The 23236-nt window shown below is 45.5% G+C and overlaps 1 protein-coding gene across 3 annotated transcripts in view; it reads left to right on the plus strand.

Annotated features, from left to right (window-relative positions):
- Positions 1 to 959: 959 nt before the first annotated feature.
- Positions 960 to 23236, plus strand: part of INO80C (INO80 complex subunit C) — a 28053-nt gene continuing 5776 nt past the window's right edge. The window contains exons 1-4 of one of the 3 annotated variants that reach the window (XM_066246955.1): positions 960 to 1187; positions 17471 to 17581; positions 19060 to 19171; positions 20082 to 20149. In XM_066246955.1, the coding sequence (XP_066103052.1) occupies positions 1032 to 1187; positions 17471 to 17581; positions 19060 to 19171; positions 20082 to 20149 (447 nt within the window). In that variant the 5' untranslated portion in view covers positions 960 to 1031. Of the gene's footprint in view, positions 1188 to 1308; positions 1439 to 17470; positions 17582 to 19059; positions 19172 to 20081; positions 20150 to 23236 lie in introns of those variants that run through there. The other 2 variants (XM_066246957.1, XM_066246956.1) reach the window with 2 other exon arrangements.

A 23236-nucleotide genomic window follows, 5' to 3' on the forward strand; every position in this document is an offset into this window, starting at 1 on the left:
TTAATTCCTGCAGGAGGTTCGTTCATTTATTATTTCGTTAGAAATATTTATAATATACCAATGACTTGCAAGATGCTGTGACCTGGGAAAGTTAAATGAACAAAACATAACTGGCCTTGCCCTCATGGGGTTTACATGCTAGCACAAGCCTAAAGACATTAAGCAACCAATTATAAACCACGTAGTTTAAGTCATAAAGGCTTTGAAGAGGTATAGTGTATGGCAAATAACAAGGGGTGGGGGTACGTGTTCCACGGAAGTTCATAAATATGTTTTAGCAGATCTGTGAACTCCCCGATATTATATGTAATATTTTGCCTCCCATCCAAGTTCTAACCAGGCCCCGCCCTGCTTAGCTTCCAAGATCAGGAGATCTGGTGCATTCAAGGTAGTTTGGCTGTAGACTGTAATATTTTTTCTATACCTGTATGCATTTGGTGAGGGTGAGAGAGGAAGTATATATAGCCTAGCTTACGTGCTCAGAGGTCTGTGACCCTTAAAAGGTTAAGAATCACTCTATCCTTCAAGTCCAGTTGGGCTCTGCTGACATATAAACTTCTTCCCTGAGAGAAGGCAGTGACCAAGGGGAAAGCAAGCAGCTGTCTAATCCACCCAACATGACCCTACTTTTATTATTACAGAGGTCAAAAGTGATCCATCTTATGACTTTACGTGACCAAAAACAATAGGGTTATTTTAAAATATTTTTTTAACCCAGTTCTCTAAAAAACAAAGAAAGAAAAAAGATGGCAAGACTTTCTATTCCTCGATCGCTAGGGATTTGCAAAGCACGTGCCCCGATTGTTAGTGCCAGAGTAGCTGGACGCCACCCCGCAGACACCTTCCCGCTCTGTCGGAATTGACTGCACCGAGCTCCGCCTTTTAGATTCGGCCGAGAGAAGTCGGCCAGTGCTCTGCGAGTCCAGGCCGGGTTTTCAAGCATTAAGACGGAAGTAACGACGAGCCGGAAGTCCCAGGGCCTTCACAGAGAAAGCAGTGGGGAGGGGGGCGAAAGGAGACCCAGGGTAGCCATGGCGGCCCAAATCCCAATTGTGGCCGCTACTGCCATTCCGGGGATAGCCCGGAACAGCAAGAAGAGGCCAGCCAGTCCTTCCCACAACGGCAGCAGCACCGGGGGATATGGCGCCAGTAAGAAGAAAAAAGTATCCGCCTCTAGCTTTGCACAGGTACGCTGTAGGTCAACTAGTCTACGCGTGCGCGTTGGACGAGCGGAACGCGATCACAGCGCATGCGCGCGGCCGTGCGGGCGGAGTGAAGGCGCTTTTGCAGGGCAGAGCGAATCAGAGCGCAGCGCCGCTCTTTGTGACGTCAGTTATGTGATGGTTCAGTTCGTGGTGCATTTGCAACAGTTTCTACCTTTTTGGACATGTGGGAGTTGGGTAAAGAGTCACCTGCGTTGCATTGCCCTTGAGAACAGGTGGGGAGCTTATTACTGACTTAGTGGTGGGTCCGTCTCCTCCCTTCTAGGTGTCGTTCAGAGCGAGGCTCAGCACTTTTTCTGTTGAGTTTCAGTCAAGCAGACATTATGAAGTCTCCCCTTCGTCCATTCGACAGAATTTACCGAGTGTATGTCAGGTGCTGAGCGCCCAAAGCCCTACGTGGAGGAATAGCAAGATGAATTGAAATAGGTGGTTTCCTGCATTTCAGAAAAGAGCTTTTTTGATCCTAAGTTTCCCCGTCCCAGAGTGTGGTGTTACAGAATGGGGCTGTTAAAAGGATTCAGTGAGATCGTGGTCGGAAAGCCCTGAGCACCATGCCTGGTACGGACTGCACTAGATCTGGGCAATCTAGACTCCAAAATGTCAACAGAGAACTTTCAGCAGAGGGGTGGTTGGATTAGATGAGCGTTTGTCTTGGCTCCTGCATTTTATTTAAAGCAATAAGAGAGCAGACCTGGAGTGTGTGACTGTGACCTCTCCAGCACACGATGTGGCGTGTTCACCCAGAGCGATGTTCTAGAGACATTTCTTCCATTAGTAATTAGTAGTACTCCTCCTTTTAAAAACACTTTATCAAGGTGTTTTTTTTTCATACAGCAAAATGCACAAATCTTAAGAGTACAGGTCAATGACTTTTTTATGGTGGCCACCACTGAGATTATGATAAAAAGCAGTATTAAGAACCCTAGAAAATTCCCTGGTAACCCTGCTCAGGCTTTACTCTTTTCCTATTCTGACATCTCTCACCATTGATTGACTTTGCGTTTTTGAACAGAATATAAATGGAATCGTACAGAACCTATTCTTTTGTGACTGTGTGGGTTTTAAACACTTTTTGAGAGTCATTCATTCGTTTCTGTTATTACTTGTGTCAGTATATCTGGCACATTGTGTAAATATACCACAACTGATGGAAATTTGAGTTGTATACCATTTTGAAGCTCCTCTGAACATTCTTGTACAAGTCTGTGTAGATACAGGCTTTCATTGCCCTTTGGTTAAGTGGGTGGAAATGGAATCGTGGGATCATAAGGAATTTAACTCCGAAATTGTTAAATGGTATTTCTCAAAGAAGTTGCACTGTTGTGCGTTCTCACCCGCGAAGTATGCGAGTTCTAGTGCTCCGCATCCTCGGCAGCACTTGGCATTGTTCACCTTTATTTATTTATTTATTTATTTATTTATTTATTTATTTATTTTTATTTTTTTTTTCATTTTTCTGAAGCTGGAAACAGGGAGAGACAGTCAGACAGACTCCCGCATGCGCCCGACCGGGATCCACCCGGCACGCCCACCAGGGGCGATGCTCTGCCCTCCAGGGGGCGATGCTCTGCCCATCCTGGGCATCGCCATGTTGCGACCAGAGCCACTCTAGCGCCTGAGGCAGAGGCCACAGAGCCATCCCCAGCGCCCGGGCCATCTTTGCTCCAATGGAGCCCTGGCTGCGGGAGGGGAAGAGAGAGACAGGGAGGAAAGCGCGGTGGAGGGGTGGAGAAGCAAATGGGCGCTTCTCCTGTGTGCCCTGGCCGGGAATCGAACCCGGGTCCTCCGCACGCTAGGCCGACGCTCTACCGCTGAGCCAACCGGCCAGGGCTTGTTCACCTTTAAATGTCTCTCTAATTACTGATGATACCAGTCACCTTTTCATATGCTTATCGACCATTCCAGTATCTTTTATGAAGTGTGATTTTTTTCTAATTGGGTTTTTAAAAATTATTAATATTCAGGACTTCTTTATATACTTTTGCTTGGAGTCCTCTCCCAGTGGAGAAAATACTCCACGGTGCATGGTGCACACTGTGCTAATGTGAAAGAAATAATGATAATAATAACTAATATTTATTGGGCATTTATTATGTTTCCGTCACTGTTCCAAGCACTTTTTTTTTTAAAGATTTTATTTATTTATTTATTTATTTTAGAGAGGAGAAAGAGAAAGAAGAGGGGAGGAGCAGGAAGCATCAACTCCCATATGTGCTCTGACTAGGCAAGCCCGGGGTTTTGAACCAGTGACCTCAGTGTTCTAGGTTGAGGCTTTATTCACTGTGACACCACAGGTCAGGCTTCATGTACTTTATAAATACTATCTTATTTAATCCTCAAAAGAACCCCCAGTGAATTGTTATTCTACAGATAAAAAGACTGGAGCATAGAGAGGTTAAATAACTTTCCCAAGGTCACACAGCTGCCAAGTGGTAGAGGCAAGGTGGGAACCCAGTCTACTGTCCAGAGCCCACCATCTTTTTTCTTGCTGCCTCTGTTGATATCACTGTTGTCACTCCCTGCCTTAGAAGATATTATTAGATCTCTGATATAATGAAGTCCATGTGCACAGAAATACTTTTGGGGAGAATTCTGTGTGATCAACCTAGGGCATTTTAGACTTTCCAAATGCGCGCTCCAGTTGATAAAATCCACAGAGACCTAATTGACCAACATACTGAGTTTCAGGTCATAGACTTACTTGTGATGGTTAAGCAGTTAACAGGACATCTAAATGAGATGAGAGGCAGCAGTGCTTTGGAAGGTCAATCAATGCAAGGTACAGATGATGATAGACTGACTCTTCTGTATCTGGAGGCTGCCAGAGAATGCTGGACTGATTTGGTTTATTCGTCAAAAAGAAATATTAATCATTCTACCCCCAACTTTTAAGAAAAATCATGATAATGTTAAGTTTTAGAAGTTCCTTTTTTTTCCCTGTTTTTAAAGTGAACGTAAAAAGTCCCCCAATCTTCTTCCCCAGCAACTATAATAACTTGTGTTTTCTATGTATAAATGTAGTTTTACATCATTGTATTTGGTCTATAACATTGTATGTCCTGCTTTTCACTTAGCATTATATCATGGACCTGGCTCTATGTTGATAGACTTCTCAAGGAATTGAATGTTCTTAACTGATGATATTTGAATATTTAGATTGTACCTCACAGTTTTGCTGTTTCAAGTAACCCTACACTAACCCTGTAGTTTTAGGCTGGGGTCAGCTGTTTGAATCCAGAATACTATTAGATAGATTTAAGTAGACGTTTGATTTTTTCCAGTGATAAGACAAAGGACATTTGTTTCTGTTCTTTGTAACCACAGACAGACTGCTCAAGTTATCCTTACGTCTGAGTCAGGTACGCAGTCATGCATCCTGGAGAGATGAAGCCATTTATTTGGGCTCTACAGTAGGGCATAGCTGAGGCCTCGCTGACTTGTCTCAGAAGCAGGCATGCGCTCTTCTTTGATAGCAGGCCAGGTTTCTCGTCCCTAGGACTTACATTAGCTATTTTAGAGCTAGGTGTTATTTCTCTCCTCTTTTTAGGGTGTTCATGCCTCGAGGCGGGACAGTTCACCTTGTAAAGTCTCGTAGTGTTATAGTGGTTTAGTAAAATGGATTTAAATTTTATTTTATTACATCCCTGCCTCACAGACTTGATCCTCCCTTTGAGGTCTCTCCCTCTCATCCCGGCACTAATAACAGGAGTCTCCGCGTGGCCGAAGCCCAGGGGAAGGGAAGAATGAGGGCACAGTAACATGGAGGGCAGAGTTTAAGAGGAAAGCGAGGGAGAAAACCTGGGTCTGGGCCAGAGTGGGGTATTCTTTTTTTTATTATTATTTTTTTTTTTTGTATTTTTCTGAAGCTGGAAACGGGGAGAAACAGTCAGACAGACTCCCGCATGCGCCCGACCGGGATCCACCCGGCACGCCCACCAGGGGGATGCTCTGCCCACCAGGGGGCGATGCTCTGCCCCTCCGGGGCGTCGCTCTGCCGCGACCAGAGCCACTCTAGCACCTGGGGCAGAGGCCAAGGAGCCATCCCCAGCGCCCAGGCCATCTTTGCTCCAATGGAGCCTCGGCTGCGGGAGGGGAAGAGAGAGACAGAGAGGAAGGGGGGGTCGTGGAGAAGCAAATGGGCGCTTCTCCTATGTGCCCTGGCTGGGAATTGAACCCGGGTCCCCCGCACACCAGGCTGACGCTCTACCGCTGAGCCAACCGGCCAGGGCCCAGAGTGGGGTATTCTTTTGGAGCCTGGTCAGAGAGGGAAGAGTTCCCTCACTGTTTGAGAGGCAGGATGCAGTTCTGTAATGATGCAGCTTAGTTCATCTGTCCCTTCTTCAGCGTGACTCCTTGGTGGAGGGTCTGGCCCACTGATGAGGGACGAGAAGAGGATGGAGTGGCTAAATGAGCAGGAGGGGCCGGTTTTGAAAATCAGTGCATGAGCACATCATCCTCATCCCCTTTTTGACCCTCCTCAAGCGTGCCACTCGTACTGGTGATGCCAGCTTTCCTTTTCTCACCACCTCCCCCTCCTTTCAGCAGATGTACCTGTCTGCTGGTGCATCCTCTTTCCTGACAGAGCTTCCAGACCAAGGGTACCCAAACTACGGCCCGCAGGCCACATACGGCCCCCAAGGCCATTATCCAGCCCCCGCCACACTTCTGGAAGGGGCACCTCTTTCATTGGTGGTCAGCGAGAGGAGCACATTGACCATCTCATTAGCCAAAAGCAGGCCCTTCTGTTCCCATTTTGTTTTTTTACTTTAAAATAAGATTTGTGCAGTATGCATAGGGATATGTTCATAGTTTTTTTATAGTCCGGCCTTCCAATGGTCTGAGGGACAGTGAACTGGCCCCCTGTGTAAAAAGTTTGGGGACCTGTTGGGTAGATAAAATATATTATGCTCACTTTATTAAAGATGACGCTGCCCACGTGAAAGCTGTCACCCAGATGATATTAATGTGTGTTGGGGGCAGGCTGTGGGCAGGCAGAATCCTTGTAGCCTGGGGCTTGGTTTTGGGATTAAGCCTTTCCCACCCTTTTTGATGTGGGGTGGTACAGTCCCATCATGTCTCTGATAAGTGACTTTGTATTAGAGACTTCCCTATTTTGTATATTGGATTAAAGGTTATGAATCAACAGTATAAAATGAGGGCAGAACGAGAGCTTGCTCTCTTGGTTCCTGAGATTATCATTAGAGGAGAGAGCAGAGGAGAGCAGAGAAAGGCCACGTGGAGTAGGCCAGGAGAAGCAGCCAAGATGGCGGAGTGTTGAGTGAGAGGCCAGTTTGTGCAGAGTTTGTGCAGGGAGAAGGAAGGAGAGGGGGAACAGAGGTGAATAAGTCTGGTGAGCTAGAAACCTTGATTCTAGGAAACTCGGATAAGTCAGTGGCTTTGTGAGCACTGAATGTGAGTGGGTTTTGGAGCCCAGTGTGTGTTTTTACTTGCCCGCTGGGTGCAAGCTAGGATTAAAGGTAATGGCCCACCAGTTCTTGGCTCCGTTGTTTCTTTACCAACTGTCTGAATCCAATGCGAACCTGCATGGGCTGGGCTGCTGTGATGGTGGCCCTGGCTACTGGCTTTACAGGACCCCTGTTCCAGACCTTCCAAGCACGTGGAGTTGCAGACATCCCCTTTCCTTAATGCCCTCTGGGCAGCACTACTTGCCAGGATCTCAATGAGGCATTTCTGCCTGTAGGTGTTCTGGGTCTCCCGGGCCTGGGAACAACCCATGTCAAAAGATTGCCTGACTGCCTGACTGCCTGACCTGTGGTGGTGCAGTGGGATAAAGCGTTGACCTGGAACACTGAGGTCGCTGGTTCGAAACCATGGTCAAGGCACATATGGGAGTTGATGCTTCCTGCTCCTCCCCCTTCTCTCTCTCTTCCTCTCTCTCTCACTCCTCTCTCTCTAAAAATCAATAAATAAAAAATATTTTTTTAAAAAAAGAAATTTATTTAAAAAAAAAAAAAAAAGATTGCCTGACCTGTGATGGCGCAGTGGATAAAGCCTTGACCTGGAATGCTGAGGTCGCCAGTTTGAAACCCTGGGCTTGCCTGGTTGTTGGGCAGATAAAATGTATTATGCTCACTTTGTTAAAGATGGTACTGCCCACGTGAGGCCATTGCCCAGGTGATATTAATGTGTGTTGAGAATCCTTGTAGCCTGGGGCTTGGTTTTGAGATTAAGCCTTTCCCACCCTTTTTGATGTGGGGTGGTACAATCCAATCATGCCTCAGAGAAGTGACTTTGTATTAGACTTCCCTATTTTGTATATTGGATTAGAGATTGTGAAGCTACAATATAAAATGGGGGCAGAACGAGAGTTGGCCCTCTTGATTCCTGGGATGATTAGAGAAGAGAGCAGAGCAGAGAGCAGAAGGAGGCCACGTGGAGGAGGCCAGGAGAAGCAGCCAAGATGGCGGAGTACTGAGTGAGATGCCAGTTTGTGTAGAGTTTGTATCTGGGATAAGGAAGGAGATGGGGAACTGAGGAGAATAAGGCTGGTGAGCTAGGAACCTTTGATTCTAGGAAACTCGGATAAGTCAGTGGCTTTGTGAGCACTGAATGTGAGTGGGTTTTGGAGCCCAGTGTGTGTTTTTACTTGCCTGCCAGGTGCAAGCTAGAATGAAAGAAAATGGCCCACCAGTTTTTGGCTCCATTGTTTCTTTACCGACTGTCCGAATCCAATGCGAACCTGCATGGGCCAGGAGGCTGCTGTGTTAGTGGCCCTGGCCGTGGCTTCTGGCTTTACACTGGTCAAGGCACATATGGGAGTTGATGCTTCCTGCTCCTCCCCACTTTCTTTCTCTCTCTCTCTCTCTTCTCTGAAATGAATAAAATAAAAATAATTAAAAAAAAAAAAGGAATGCCTTGTATTCCTTCCTAGGATTTTGCTGGGCCTTCCACCTTAATGGCTAGGAACCTGGGGAGAAGGGGGAAACATGCAGTCTTGCAACAGTTCTGGAGAAGGAGATAAAGCTAAGGCCCTGCCTGAGGGTGGTGGAGCTCTGAGCTGGGCGTGTTCTGTAATCACCCACTGGAGGCTGGGGGCCTCCTTCTTCATTTCCCCTTCATACTTCCTTTTGTCTTCTGTAGCAGTTCTGTTTGCTTATTTTCTCCCAGGTGGAAATAACATTATATAAGTAGTCATTTTTGGTATGAAAAATTCAATAAAGTTGAAACTTAAAGTATATCTGGCCCCAGGAAACCTCCTTTACATCTGCCCTTTTTCCTGAGTTGTCCCTAGCTGTCACGATTTTTGGTTCTGATAGGATGCTCACTGCGTAGCTCTTAGAGTTGTTTTGCTCTGTCACTTAATTTAGGCCACCCTGTAGGCCCAGCCTCCGGACAGCCCACATCTGTAAAGCCAGAAGCCAGGACCACCATCACAGCAGCCTGGCCCATGCAGGTTCGCATTGGATTCGGATAGTCGGTAAAGAAACAACGGAGCCAAAAACTGGTGGGCCATAGTCTTTAATCCTAGCTTGCACCCGGTGGGCAAGCAAAAAACACACACTGGGTGTAAAGCCAGTATCTAAGGCCAGGGTGTAAAGCCAGTAGCCACGGCCAGGGCCATTACCACAGCAGCCCGGCCCATGCAGGTTCGCATTGGATTCGGACAGTCGGTAAAGAAAAAAATGGAGCCACAAATTGGTGGGCCATAGTCTTTAATTCTAGCTTGCACCAGCGGGCAAGTAAAAACACACACTGGGCTCCAAAACCCAATCACATTCAGTGCTCACAAAGCTACTGATTTATCCGAGTTTCCTAGAATCAAAGGTTTCTAGCTCACCAGCCTTGTTCTCCTCAGTTCCCCATCTCCTTTCTTATCCCAGATACAAACTCTACACAAACTGGCATCTCACTCAGCACTCCACCATCTTGGCTGCTTCTCCTGGCCTACTCCACGTGGCCTCCTTCCGCTGCTAGCTCTACTCTCTCTTCTGAAGATAATCTCAGGAACCAAGCGGGCAAGTTCCCGTTCTACCCCTGTTTTATAGTGTAGCTTCACAACCTCTAATCCAATATACAAAATAGGGAAGTCTCTAATACAAAGTCACTTCTCTGAGGCATGATTGGATTGTACCACCCCACATCAAAAAGGGTGGGAAAGGCTCAATCCCAAAACCAAGCCCCAGGCTACAATGATCCTGCCTGCCCCCAACACACATTAATATCACCTGGGCGACGGCATCTTTAACAAAGTGAGCATAATACATTTTATCCGCCCAACACAGGGCTACCATCACTATAGCAGCCCGGCCCATGCAGGTTCGCGCTGGATTTGGACAGTCGGTAAAGAAACACCGGAGCCAAGAACTGATGGGCTTTCATCTTTAATTCTAGCTTGCACCTGGCGGGCAAGTAAAAACACACACTGGGCTTCAAAACCCACTCACATTCAGTGCTCATAAAGTTACTGACTTATCCGAGTTTCCTAGAATCAAAGGTTTCTAGCTCACCAGACTTTATTCACCTCTGTTCCCCATCTCCTTCCTTCTCCCTGCACAAACTCTGCACTAACTGGCTTCTCACCTAACACTTCGCCATCTTGGCTGCTTCGCCTGGCCTCCTCCACATGGCCTTTCTCTGCTCTGCTCTCTAAAGCTTATCCCAGGAATCAAGAGAGCAAGCTCTCGTTCCACCCCCATTTTATAGTGTAGAAATCAAAACCTTTAATCCAATATACAAAATAGGGAAGTCTCTAATACAAAGTCACTTATCTGGGACATGATGGGATTGTACCACCCCACATCAAAAAGGGTGGGAAAGGCTTAATCCCAAAACCAAGCCCCAAGCTACAAGGATTCTGCCTGCCCACAGCCCGCCCCCAACACACATTAATATCACCTGGGCAACAGCCTCCACGTGGGCAGTGCCATCTTTAACAAAGTGAGCATAATACATTTTATCTGCCCAACAACATCCATCAGCCTTTCTCGCTCCTGTGTCCTTTAATATTCCTCCATCATTTTGTGAGTGCTGTTATGCACTGAACTATGTCTCCCCAGGATTCATATGCAATAGTCCTAACCCTCAGTACACCTCAGAATGTTACTATATTAAAGGTGGGACCATTAAGGAGATAATAAAGGCTCAATGAATTCATATAGGGTGGGTTCCTAATCCAATATGATCAGTGTCCTGTAAGAAGAAGGAGAGACACCAGGAAGGCACTTATACAGTGGAAAAGTCTTGTGAAGACACTGAGGAGAGAGCCATCTACAAGTGAAGGAGAGAGGCCTTAGGAGAAATCAACCCTGCTGGCTTCTGGATCTTGGGCTTCTACTCTCCAGAACTGTGAGAAATTTCTGTTGTTTATACCTTAGTCTGTGGTATCTTATTATGGCAGCTCTAGCAAACTGGTACAATAGCTTTCTTACTTTCTGGTTCATTGTTGGGCAGATAAAATGTATTATGCTCACTTTGTTAAAGATGACACTGCCCATGTGGAGGCCGTTGCCCAGGTGATATTAATGTGTGTTGGGGGCAGGCTGTGGGCAGGCAGGATCGTTGTAGCCTGGGGCTTGGTTTTGGGATTAAGCCTTTCCCACCCTTTTTAATGTGGGGTGGTACAATCCCATCATGCCTCAGAGAAGTGACTTTGTATTAGAGACTTCCCTATTTTGTATATTGGATTAAAGGTTTTGATTTCTACACTATAAAATAGGGGCAGAACGGGAGCTTGCTCTCTTGGTTCCTGAGATTAGCAGAGGAGAGAGCAGAGAGCAGAGAAAGGCCACGTGGAGTAGGCCAGGAGAAGCAGCCAAGATGGCGGAGTGTTGAGTGAGAGGCCAGTTTGTGCAGAGTTTGTGCAGGGAGAAGGAAGGAGATGGGGAACAGAGGTGAATAAGTCTGGTGAGCTAGAAACCTTTGATTCTAGGAAACTCGGATAAGTCAGTAGCTTTGTGAGCACTGAATGTGAGTGGGTTTTGGAGCCCAGTGTGTGTTTTTACTTGCCCGCCGGGTGCAAGCTAGGATTAAAGATGTTGGCCCATCAGTTTTTGGCTCCGTTGTTTATTTACCAACTATCCGAATCCAATGCGAACCTGCATGGGCCGGGCTGCTGTGATAGTGGCCGTGGCTTCTGGCTTTACATTCATCCATTTCTTACTACAAGATTCATCTTGTACTTTCCTGATCCAGCCCTGGAGTCAGCATTTCTTCAAGGATCGCTAGTTCTTGGAAAATAATCCAGAAAAACCAGGGTCTGCCCATTGTTCATTGTTTCCAGCTGTTGGTCAAATAAGTTTGTAAATGATATATATGTTTGCTTGCTTATAGTTAGCATTGGGTGTGGGGGACAGGCTGTAAGCAGGCAGGGTCGTTATAGCCTAAGGTTTAGTTTTAAGACTAAGCTTTTCCCCACACCCTTGACTGTTGCATGATGTGGGGTGGTGCACTCTCATGAGGAATCCCATTATGCCTCAGATAAGTGACTCTGTATCAGAGACTTCCTTGTTTGTATATTGGATTTAAGGTTTTGATTCTACACTATAAAATGGGGCAGAGGAGTGCCCCATGCTAGGGGAGAGCAGAGAAAAGCCACGTGGAGGAGAGGAGAAGCAGCCAAGATGGTGGAGTACTGAAGGAGAAGCCAGTTTGTGCAGAGGGAAGGAGATGGGGAACAGAGGTGAATAAGGCTGGTGAAGTAAAAACCTTTGATTCTAGGAAACTCGGATAAGTCAGTGGCTTTGGGAGCCCTGAATGGAAAGGGAAGTGTTTTCCTACTGTGTGTATTTCTTGCCTGCTGGGTGCAAGCTAGGATTAAAGCTCATGGCCCATCAGTTCTTGACTCCATTGTTTCATTACCGTCTGTCCGAATCAAATGCGAACCTGCATGGGCCAGGCGGCTGTGATGGTGGCCGTGGCTACTGGCGAGAACTCGCCATCCCTCTCGGTGGTGAGAACTAAGTCAAAAACCAGGAGTTAATATTGGTAACCTCTGATTTTAATCCAGTAGTGTAGAGGTCGGGAACCTATGGCTCGCTGACAAATCTTTAATAAAAAATAATAACATTAAAAATATAAAACATTCTCATGCATTACAATTCATTCATTTCCTACCGCTCATGTTCATGATTGCGAGTGGCTGGAGCCAATCACAGCTGTCCTCCAGGACAACACCAACTTTTTATTGGATAATGTTGGATAATGCGTAACGTACACGGGTCGTTGTATGACTCTTATGGAATTACATTTTAAAATATGTGGAGTTCATGGCTCTCTCAGCCAAAAAGGTTCCCGACCCCTGCAGTAGTGCAAGGTTCATTCTGGCCTTCCTTTGTTCCTTATTTGCTTCATCTTAGAATTCATAGGAAGTGGTATACCCTATGACAGGGGTCCCCAAACTATGGCCCCCGGGCCACATGCGGCCCCCTGAGGCCATTTATCCAGCCCCCGCCGCACTTCCAGAAGGGGCACCTCTTTCATTGGTGGTCAGTGAGAGGAGCATAGTTCCCATTGAAATACTGGTCAGTTGGTTGATTTAAATTTACTTTTCTTTATTTTAAATATTGTATTTGTTCCCGTTTTTTTTTGTTTGTTTGTTTGTTTTTACTTTAAAATAAGATCTGTGCAGTGTGCATAGGGATTTGTTCATAGTTTTTTTTATAGTCTGGCCCTCCAGTGGTCTGAGGGACAGTGAACTGGCCCCCTGTGTAAAAAGTTTGGGAACCCCTGCCCTATGAGAAACAAGCCTATCAATTGTTTCTGGTTCTTTTTGTCTTTAAGCTTAGGTTATATTGTTAGGATACTGTGCTCAAAGTCACTGAAGTTATTTCTCCCTTCCTCCCCTCCAGTGTGGTTGTTACTCATTCCAAATACAGTTAGGTTGATTTGGTTTTGTTTGTATTCCATTTTCTTTTATCTGTTGCTCCATCCTTGTTGGTTTTATTATTATTTTTCTTTAGTATGTGAAACTTTAACGTGGTTCCAAAGGTCAAAATTTTACAAAAAGCTCTACTCAGAGAAGTTTACTGCTCTCTCTTCCCCTCCCATCACCCCGCCCTTTCCTACGGGATTCCCTGTGCCCCGTAGGTAACCAAGTGCAGTTGTTTCTGAATTATCCTTCCTGTGTGTCTTTGCATTTGACCACTGCAGCCCACCCAGAGACGGTTCCTTACAGTGAATTCCTGAGACTATACATCTTCAGTACTGATGTTGGCATTTAGTTATGCACTGCCTTGTTGCTTAACTCTGGTCAATCAGTCACCCAGTCATTGAGGATTTGGTACTTACTTTGTGCCAGGCAATGGGTTTGATACAGGGGACAGAAGAGTGAGCCACCAAGTGACACAGGATGTTTTGATCCCTGCGTTCTCACTCTGACTCTACCCTTTCCTCGTCTGCTCATCTCTCATCTTTGTCTCTTTCTGGTCTCTTGTTCCCTGCCTGTTTCAAAAGCTGTGTTTTTTCATTGACTAAGACATAAATATAAACTATCAATCATATATCTAATTTATAATAGGTATTGCTCTAAGAAATAGTCAACACATTGACCACTGGCTACACAGGGGAATGGCTAGTGATTAAATGTGATGGGAAACTCGGGTCTCCCTCATCAAACTGTGTTTCCCAGGTCACATGTACTTGGGACAAATGCTGTGACGGTGAGGGGACAATCCTAAGTGCAGTAAAAGTTACTTATATACAAAACACTAAATCTAGTCTTGGTTGTAAAGTTCAATCTGACACGGACTAATCCTGATGAAAAGAATTTTGGCCTGACCTGTGGTAGCACAATGGATAAAGCGTCAGCCTGGAATGCCAAAGTCACCAGTTCGAAACCCTGGGCTTGCCTGGTCAAGGCACATACAGGAGGCAACTACTACAAGAGATGATGCTTCCTGCTTCTCCCTGATGCCTCTCCTCTGTCTCCTCTATGCAAAAATATGGTAAATCAGTAAATTTAAAATATATATATATATATGTTTAAAAAAAAGAATTTTGGTGTGCCTGACCAGGTGGTGGCTCAGTGGATAAAGCTTCAACCTGGGACTGAGGACCCATGTTCGAAACACCAAGGTCATCGGCTTGAACACAGGCTCATCTGGCCTGAGCATTGGCTCACCAGCTTGAGCATGAGACGTGACCCCATAGTCTCTGGTTTGAAAGGGTCATTGGCTCAGCTGGAGCCCCCCTAGTCAAGGCACGTATAAGAAGCAATCAATGAACAACTAAAGTGCCACAACTATGAGGTGATGCTTTTCATCTCTCTCCCTTCCTGTCTTCCTCTTTCTCACATAAATAAATAAATAAGTGAGAGGGGAGAAACCAGAAAAATACAGAAGAAGGAGCCTGCAAGAATGACTCACTCAGCCAGTTAAAGATTATCCACATCTCTAATTGATCTCCTGGAGACTCTTACAATACTCACAAGAAACACAGGATCTGTACATAGCTAGGACCAGGGGTCTGGAAGCCCCTTCCCCCTTGCTGCCCCGCCTCACTTTGAGTCATGAGGTGCACATAGGACCTTGGACAAAGGAAAGACACGCCCTTGTATGGGCCCTGTAAAAGATCTATAAGGTGGAAGAAATCTAACTTCTGGGAGCTCGTGCTTTGGTGCTACTAGCGTCACGTGCTCTGCTGGCTACTAATAAATTCTTCCTCTATTAAGTTGTCTGGGTATCTGTTATCCTCCGTTTAGGTGTTGTTTTCCTGCAACAAAGTAAAATAAAAAAATAAAAAGAATTTTGGTGAAGCATGAATAAAAATGGAAAAATCAGAAACTATTTGTGTTGTATAGAAAATGACTCAATGGTTTTTGCACCAGAAGACACAATATACAGGAAGGAAGGGGAGCAGGAAGCAGGACGGGAGAGGAGGGCAGAATTTGTTCCCAACCCCAAAGGCGGTGGGAGCTACAGAGCAGTTGTAAGTAGGGGAGTGACATCAAAGGTGCATTTAAAGTGTGTCATGGACTGTGCTGTGGAGAGTGGGATGGGCAAGATGTACACTACAGAGTCACTTCTCCGAAGCTCACAGCTGAGGAAGGGGCCAGAGCTGGGCAAAAAACGGAAGGAGTGGTGGCGAGAGAGAGGAGGGAGGGAGGGAAGGAGGGGACAGGCGAAAGAGGCATCACTGTGGCTACAGATGGTAGGAAAAGGATGAGAAATTGGAGGCCTCTTAGTTCTTAGCGAGTTGACACTGGAACTGGGCCTTGGAGGGGATAAAAGGAAGGACTGTGAATGGGGGAGGATGAGGTGAGGGCAGTCCAGACAGAAGAGGAAGTATGAAGAGAGAAAGAGCACAGGCCCCAGACTCCCTAGCTGGGGTTCAGACCCATGTGGAGGGACGTGGAGAGGAGTTGGGCAAGTGTTTGAGAAGGTGCTGCTCAGGGAGCTATTGCAGCAGAGTGGTCCCTAACGCCCCCGCTCCCCTTCTTCCACATGGGTGCCACTGGGGGGAGAAGTAGGTGTGGTGGGGGGATGGGGTGGGATATATAGTTATATAACCACAACTCTCATACTGCTGCTGGAATGTAAGAGTGCAACCATTTAGGAAAATAATTTGGCAGTTTCCTTTGTGTGTTTGTGTGATACAATGTTTTATTTTTCAATTATAGTTGACATGCAGTATCATATTATTTCAGGTATACAACCCAGTGATTAGACATTACATAACTTACTAAGTGATCGTTCTGATAAGTCTCATACCCATCTGATACCATACATAGTTATTAGAATATTATTGACTATATTCCCTATTACCCTGTAACCCAACCATTTCACTCCTAGGTATTTACGCAAGAGGAGTAAAAACACATGTCCACACAAACGCTCATACAGATATGTTACAGCAGCTTTCTTTATAATAGCTGAAGTCTGAAAATGACCTGACTTTTTTTTTTAAGTGAAAGGAGGGGAGATAGTGAGACAGACTTCTGCATGCGCCCTGACCATGATCCACCTGGCAACCCCCGTCTGAGGCCAATGCTTGAATCAGTCGAGCTATCCTCAGTGTCTGAAGCCAACAGTCGGACCAACTGAGCTATTCTCAGCGCCCAGAGCCAACATTTGAACCAGTCGAGCCACTGGCTGCAGGAGGAGAAGAGGGAGAGAAGGGAGAGAGGGAAGGGGAAAGAAGCAGATGGTCACATCTCCTGTGTGCCTTGACTGTGAATTGAACCTGGGATGTACATACACCAGATAGATGCTCTATTCATTGAGCCACCTGGCCAGGGTAAAAAATGACATGATTTTTTCAACAGAAATGGATAAACAAATTCTGGTACATCCACCCAGGAAAACAGCACTCTGCTGACTATTATACAGATTCAGTGAAACAAATGACTGATTCAGGCAAGAGCATGGATAACACTCAAACATTCTGTTGAGCTAAAGAAGCAGGACGTGCCGTCAGATTTCCCTCATGAAGTTCTAGAACAGGTAGAAGAATGTGGTAGAAATCAGAACAGGGGTTGCCCCCGAGGGTGGAAGGTATTGACTCGGAAGAAGCCGAGGGAACTTTCTGGGATGATGAAATGTTACCTATCTCGGCAGGGGCATGTGTCACACAAGTGTAAACATTTGGCAAAACTAATGAAACCTATACATAAGATCTGTGCATTTCGGCTTATGTTAACTATATTAAAAAAAACAACCCAGTTTAATGCAGTCTGGAAAGACTGGAAATGGCATTACAAATCAGAAGTGATTTTTTTGTCTTGTTTTTCCTTTGTGATTTTTAGCTTAAAAGGTTTTGTGATTTAAAGCATATTAGCCTGCTTGTCAGCTGACGTCTAGCCTCCTCTCCCTCTCAGAATGCCCACGTCCTGTTGGGCACCCTAAGCATACCAGCTGTAGCCAGGGACCTGGCTGATGAGACCTGTAACAGGGCTGGACCTTTTTTGTCTTAAAATTTCAAGACATAGTTTGACAAAATCAGGAGTAAGGACCGTGTGGTGTCATGGATAGCCTCAGTTTTTCGGTCCACTGGGGATAATAGCACTACCTTGTAGTGGTTGTCAGAGTTAAATGAGCCAGCTCAGATAGGACACCCATCCCTGTGCTTGGCGCATGGGGGGCGGGAAAGCATGGAAGCTGGGGTCCTGGCTGTCTCTCCTGTGGCTTCTGCCCAGCAGGTGCTGTGGCCAGGCTAACATGTCTTCCTCTGGTGCGGGCCACCTGCTGGGACTCTGGGCACACCCTGTGGTGTCATTTTTTGTGTGTTGAGAGCAGAGTTAGGGAACTCAGCTGAAAGATACTGACCTCCTACTATTCTTATTGTATTTTAAGGGTATCAGCATGGAAGCCGTAAGTGAGAATAAAGTGGTACCCTCTGATTTTAGCACAGGACCTATGGAAAAAACTTCTAAACCTTTGCCATTTAAGGATCCCAACTTTGTGGTAAGCATCTAAGGTGTTTGATAAATTAAAAACCAAACAGCCATACAATTCTAATCATGCTGGGCCTGCAGCCCAGATGGCACTGGCGTCCCCTTCTCTGTCAGTCCTAGTTGCCACCTTCTCTGTCCTGGGCTTTGTGGGAGGGGTAGGGTCAGAGAAGAAGTGCCTTTTCTTTAAGTAAATCTAAGCTATTGTACCATATGGTTGAAACAGACTACTTTTCCTTTCATTCTTGAGAGAGATAATAAATTACAGTGATTCAGATTATACCATTTATAAGGTTATTTTTCATTAATTAGTTTTAAAAACAGTATTACCAGAGCCTGCAACAGATTTTGCTATTCTTTCCATTTTATTTTGTCATCCTCATAGGAGAAAAAGAAAAAAATATTTCCAGAAGGCTTGCCATGCCATGATGGAAGCATACTTGGGTTTTCCAGGCTCACCAGTAATTTGCAAGGCAGAGACGTGCCCTCAGATGGGACTTTAGAAATGTGGTCATGAGTTTGCATCTAATTTTGTAGGAAAATTATTTTAAAGTAGTGGGAAATTTGTGTGAGAGTTATATAAAGTTAGCCCAATAAAGCAGTGGTCCCCCCCGGGTTCGATTCCCGGCCAGGGCACACAGGAGAAGCGCCCATTTGCTTCTCCACCCCTCCGCCGCGCTTTCCTCTCTGTCTCTCTCTTCCCCTCCCGCAGCCAAGGCTCCATTGGAGCAAAGATGGCCCGGGCGCTGGGGATGGCTCTGTAGCCTCTGCCTCAGGCGCTAGAGTGGCTCTGGTCGCAACATGGCGACGCCCAGGATGGGCAGAGCATCGCCCCCTGGTGGGCAGAGCGTCGCCCCTGGTGGGCGTGCCGGGTGGATCCCGGTCGGGCGCATGCGGGAGTCTGTCTGACTGTCTCTCCCTGTTTCCAACTTCAGAAAAATGAAAAAAAAAAAAAAAAAAGCAGTGGTCCCCAACCTTTTTTGGGCCATGGACCAGTTTAATGTCAGAAAATATTTTCACAGACCGACCTTTAGGGTGGGACAGATAAATGTATCACGTGACCGGGGCAAGCGTCAAGAGTGAGTCTTAGACGGATGTAACAGAGGGAATCTGGTCATTTTTTAAAAATAAAACATCGTTCAGACTTAAATATAAATAAAACGGAAATAATGGAAGTTATTCTTTCTCTGCCGCCCCGGGGTTGGGGACCATTGCAATAAAGGATGTGCTTTTCTGTGTGTGTGTAAAAAAAATTTTTTTATTTCTACTCCATCACCAACTAACTCATGGATTTTGACAATTAAAAAACATTGTTTTTTATAAGATTTAAGTGTATGGTGCAATACTTTTTTTTATAAAAGGCTCTGGGGTACAAATGATTGCTGACAGAATAAGGGGTATATTACAGTTAGGAATAAGCATGAATGTCAGATTCTGAAATGGTGCTTTTCATTGATTTTTGTTTCTTCTCATCCATGCTTCTAATTCGAGCACTCTGGCCATGGTGGTGCCATCGCTGGCAAGAAGAATAGGACCTGGAAGAACCTGAAACAAATTCTCGCTTCTGAAAGGGCATTGCCGTGGCAACTGAACGATCCTAACTGTGAGCTCTTTAGAGCCTTCGATGAGTTTACACTGTTTAGACTGGGACCTTTCGTACAGCAGACCTACTTTATTGTGTTTGCATTAATGGAGCGAATTTTTAGCTTAGGAATTTTATAGGAATCAATAGGAAGGTTATGTGTATGTTTCCTCATAACTGTATCTGTGTTGAATCTGTTTGTTTGCGTTGTCGTGGATATGTGGTTTTTAGTGTCGACCTGGAGAAATAAGTCCTGATATAATAATATTTGTGTTTCTCTTCAACAGACTTCTTATTCAGAAGTCTACACTTAAAATGTGTTTCCAGGAACAAGGTTGCCCCAGATTTAGGAGGTTTTCTGACAACCAGCTTAAAGGCCAGCTCTGTTTTACTCTCTGAGCTGGTGTTTTTCAGAGTAAATGCTTTGTGCTACAGTGTTTCCAAATCTGTGCAGAGCACTGTTAGATGTTGTGTTCAACTTCATTGGAAAGTACAGGTAAAAGTTTCCTCCGGCTCCTGTACCACTGCACATCTTTCATGGGTGACTCAGGCGGATGACAAGGGAGCTACTCACTTGTCTGGATGTGGGCATTCCAGTATCTGAATGCTGAGCTCCAAGCCGTGGGTGGTTTGGCATCTCGTCACCATCAGCCCACGTAGCCCGAGACAGTGAAAATGGCTTGTAGGCAGATGAGCTGTCCGGTGATTCTGCTAGAGTAGAGGGTCTCTAGGGACAGGGCAAAGCTAGATCCAGAGCCTGCCCTTGTTCTGTGACATATTACATCATATCCACAAAGAATTCTGCTAGCAACTTAATCACAAAGTCAAAATTTTAGAAATAGTACCAGACTGTTTTAGATAAAAAGGAAAGGGATCTGAATGTTTTAAAGCCAGTTTAGTTACCTTCTTTTTCTTTACTTTTCCCCCCCAGACTTCAGTATTGATGCTCCTCCATCCTTCAAACCAGCTAAGAAGTATTCTGATGTTTCAGGTCTTCTTGTGAGTATATTTACATCTCTATGTCTTAGAACATAGAATTGAAAGGAAGATTTTACAGTATCGTCTACTCAGACAGTGTTGAATATTGACCACCTCTGGTCCTGCCTGGAGTCCATATACTTTGAATAGGTAATGGGTTTGTGCTGGTGTTCACATATTTATTTTAGAGTGCTGCGACCGGAAAGATCGTGTGGGCAGTCTAGAGAGAGAATTGCTCCAGAAAGGAGATCCAGTTTTCACTTCTCTCTTACATGAAAGATGTTTCATCTATATCATGTTAATTACATGAAAAACAATTATTATTTTTTTTACGGCTTTAGTTTTAAAAAAAACACTTGTGCATTTTAGAGAAGATTAATACTCTTTAAAAAATATTTAAACTTGCCTGACCAGGCAGTGGCGCAGTGGATAGAGCGTCGGACTGGGATGCCGAGGACCCAGGTTCGAGACCCCGAGGTCACCAGCTTGAACGCAGGCTCACGTGGTTTGAGCAAAAAGCTCACCGGCTTGGACCCAAGGTCGCTGGCTCAAGCAAGGGGTTACTCAGTCTGCTGAAGGCCTACGGTCAAGGCACATATGAGAAAGCAATCAACAAACAACTAAGGTGTCACAATGAAAAACTGATGATTGATGCTTCTCATCTCTCTCTGTTCCTGTCTGTCTGTCCCTGTCTGTCCCTCTCTCTGACTCTCTCTCTGTCTCTGTAAATAAATAAATAAAGGAAATATTTTTCTTTCTTTTTTTTTTTTTTCTTTTCTGAAGCTGGAAACGGGGAGAGACAGTCAGACTCCCGCATGCAAATAAAGGAAACATTTAAAAAAATATTTAAACTTTTTAAAAATGGCTTCAAGGTAGTGGTTTTTAAACATATTTTAAAGCACAGAACCCCTTTTCCAAATGAAAGCTTTTACAGAATCCCCTGAAGTCCAGATACCCACGGTGGTCCTGTGTGGATCTGGTTTTCTGTCCTTCTCCCCACAGCCCACCCCAGTGACCTCGAAAGTGCTTCTGGGCAACACAGTGTGAAAACCAACAGCTTGGTTGCATGATACACTTGACCAATAAGTAGATATTCAAGCTCACTTATAATTAGGAGAAAGACTCACCAGGCAGGGAAGAAATGAAGACACGTGCTTATATACATTGTCACAACATAGAGAAATGGATATCCCCATCCATCACCCTTTTGAGGTGGGATCTGGACCCTTTGGAAGATAATTTGGCACTACCTACTGAGGCAAGAAAGTAAAAGCCTGTGATCCAGCATTGGCCTTCTAGACGGCTCCCTAAGAAACAGAGTGCACAAAGAGCTTCATGTAGAAATGCTTATCGGAAAAGGTATTAGCAAAATATTGGAAACAACATAAAGGTCAGTTGGTGGGGGAAGGGGGTGTTTTTGTCCTATTCTGCGAGCTTGATGTGTATATAACAACATGGATTAACTTCCAAGATATACTGTTTACTGGAAGGTGCAAAACAGTGTAAGCAGCATGATACCACTAAATAAAAATCAGCATATACTTATGAAAAACTAGACGGTAATTTCGCTGGTGTGTTTATATGTGCGTGTAAGACTATATATACACAGCCTGACTGGTGGTGGCGCTGTGGATAGATTGTGGACCTGGGATGCTGAGGACTCAGGTTCAAAATCCCTGAGGCCACTGGCTTGAGTACAGGGTGGCCAGCTTAAGTGCAGGATCATCGCCATGATCCCATGGTCACTGGCTTAAACCCGAAGGTCTCTGGCTTGAGCAGGGTTGGCTGGAGCCACCCCCCACCCAACCACTATCAAGGCAGGTAGGAGAAGCAATCAGGGAACAAGTAAGGTGCCGCAACTACGAGTTGATGCTTCTCATCTCCCTCCCTTCCTGTTTCTTTCTCTCTAGAATAGATAATACACAAGGTCTGGAAGGGTACCTACTCAGCAGTGGTTTCCTCACGGGAAAGCAAAGGACATTGAGTGGTAAATGGTGATAGAAGGGGTCTTGAGTCTTATTCCTTTCTGTCTTTCTTTTTTAATAGGAGAATGTGTTCATCTGTTACTTATATGAATCAAAGTTATATAATGAAAAAATAAAGCCCAGTTCCTGTTTACACTGACCCATGTTTCCCAGCCCTGAGCATGGGCAAGGCAGGGAAGCTGGCAGGGTCACATCCGTGTTTGGCCCGTGTCAGAGCTATGGAAAGGACTGTGGCCCTGGGAGCCATGGGGGAGCAGTGAACATTGCTTGTCACCGGCGGGGAGGAAGGCCTGGAAGCTGTTAGCTGCCTGCCCTCCAGGAAGGCAGGCTTTGTTTCATTGAGGTCCGGGGATGGCATCCCGGGGAGGTTCTGACTGCAGGAACGCAGCTGTTTACTTGTTCATCTGAGCAGTGTAGCTTGGCATCCGCCTCTCCCTTCAGAATACTAGGTCAAGGCCGATCTGTGCAAGTTCTCGTTGCTGACCTTCTTTGTTGGTGCCGCAGTATCTGTGTATTCCTCATTATTTATTCAGCAGCCTTCTTGGCAGTGAGGTCTGAACTTGGGCGGGCGGGCTGGCTCAGCACAGTGTGGTGGTAGGAGTGAGGCAGCCACAGGAACGGAGCCAGACCAGGCTGGTTCATCTATGGAGGCCGGATGATCAAAGCCAGATGCACATGTCTGCGCCCCTGCTCAGAACTGCAGGGCATCTAACTGCCGCAGGCCAGGCGCCTCAGAGGGCTTTGTTGCTGTGTTTCTATCCACGCCGTCCTCTATATTACTGTCATATATTACGTTAATTTCATTGCCATCAGGAAGGCAATATCTAGAGCAAGCCAACAGATCAAAGTTTTATTTCTTATAGAGCTTTAATTAATTTTAGTTTCTTAGAAATAATCTCATATTCCTGACAGGAAGCCATTGAGTACCTAAGGAGATCCCCAGTGGCAGAAGTGAGGACTTTTTAGAGTATGAGAAACCTATGACTCAGTTCCCTTCGGCCTGTTGCTTCTTCATTTCCCTCCCTGATTGAATCTCAGCATTGCTTCGCCCAGGTCCAGTTCTGCAGAGATGATTAACATTGGAGCAAACAATCCACACTTAAGTAATTGGATGTTATCTGTC

This window comes from Saccopteryx bilineata, chromosome 11 (genome assembly GCF_036850765.1).
Source record: "Saccopteryx bilineata isolate mSacBil1 chromosome 11, mSacBil1_pri_phased_curated, whole genome shotgun sequence".
In the NCBI taxonomy this organism is placed as follows: Eukaryota; Metazoa; Chordata; class Mammalia; order Chiroptera; family Emballonuridae; genus Saccopteryx; species Saccopteryx bilineata.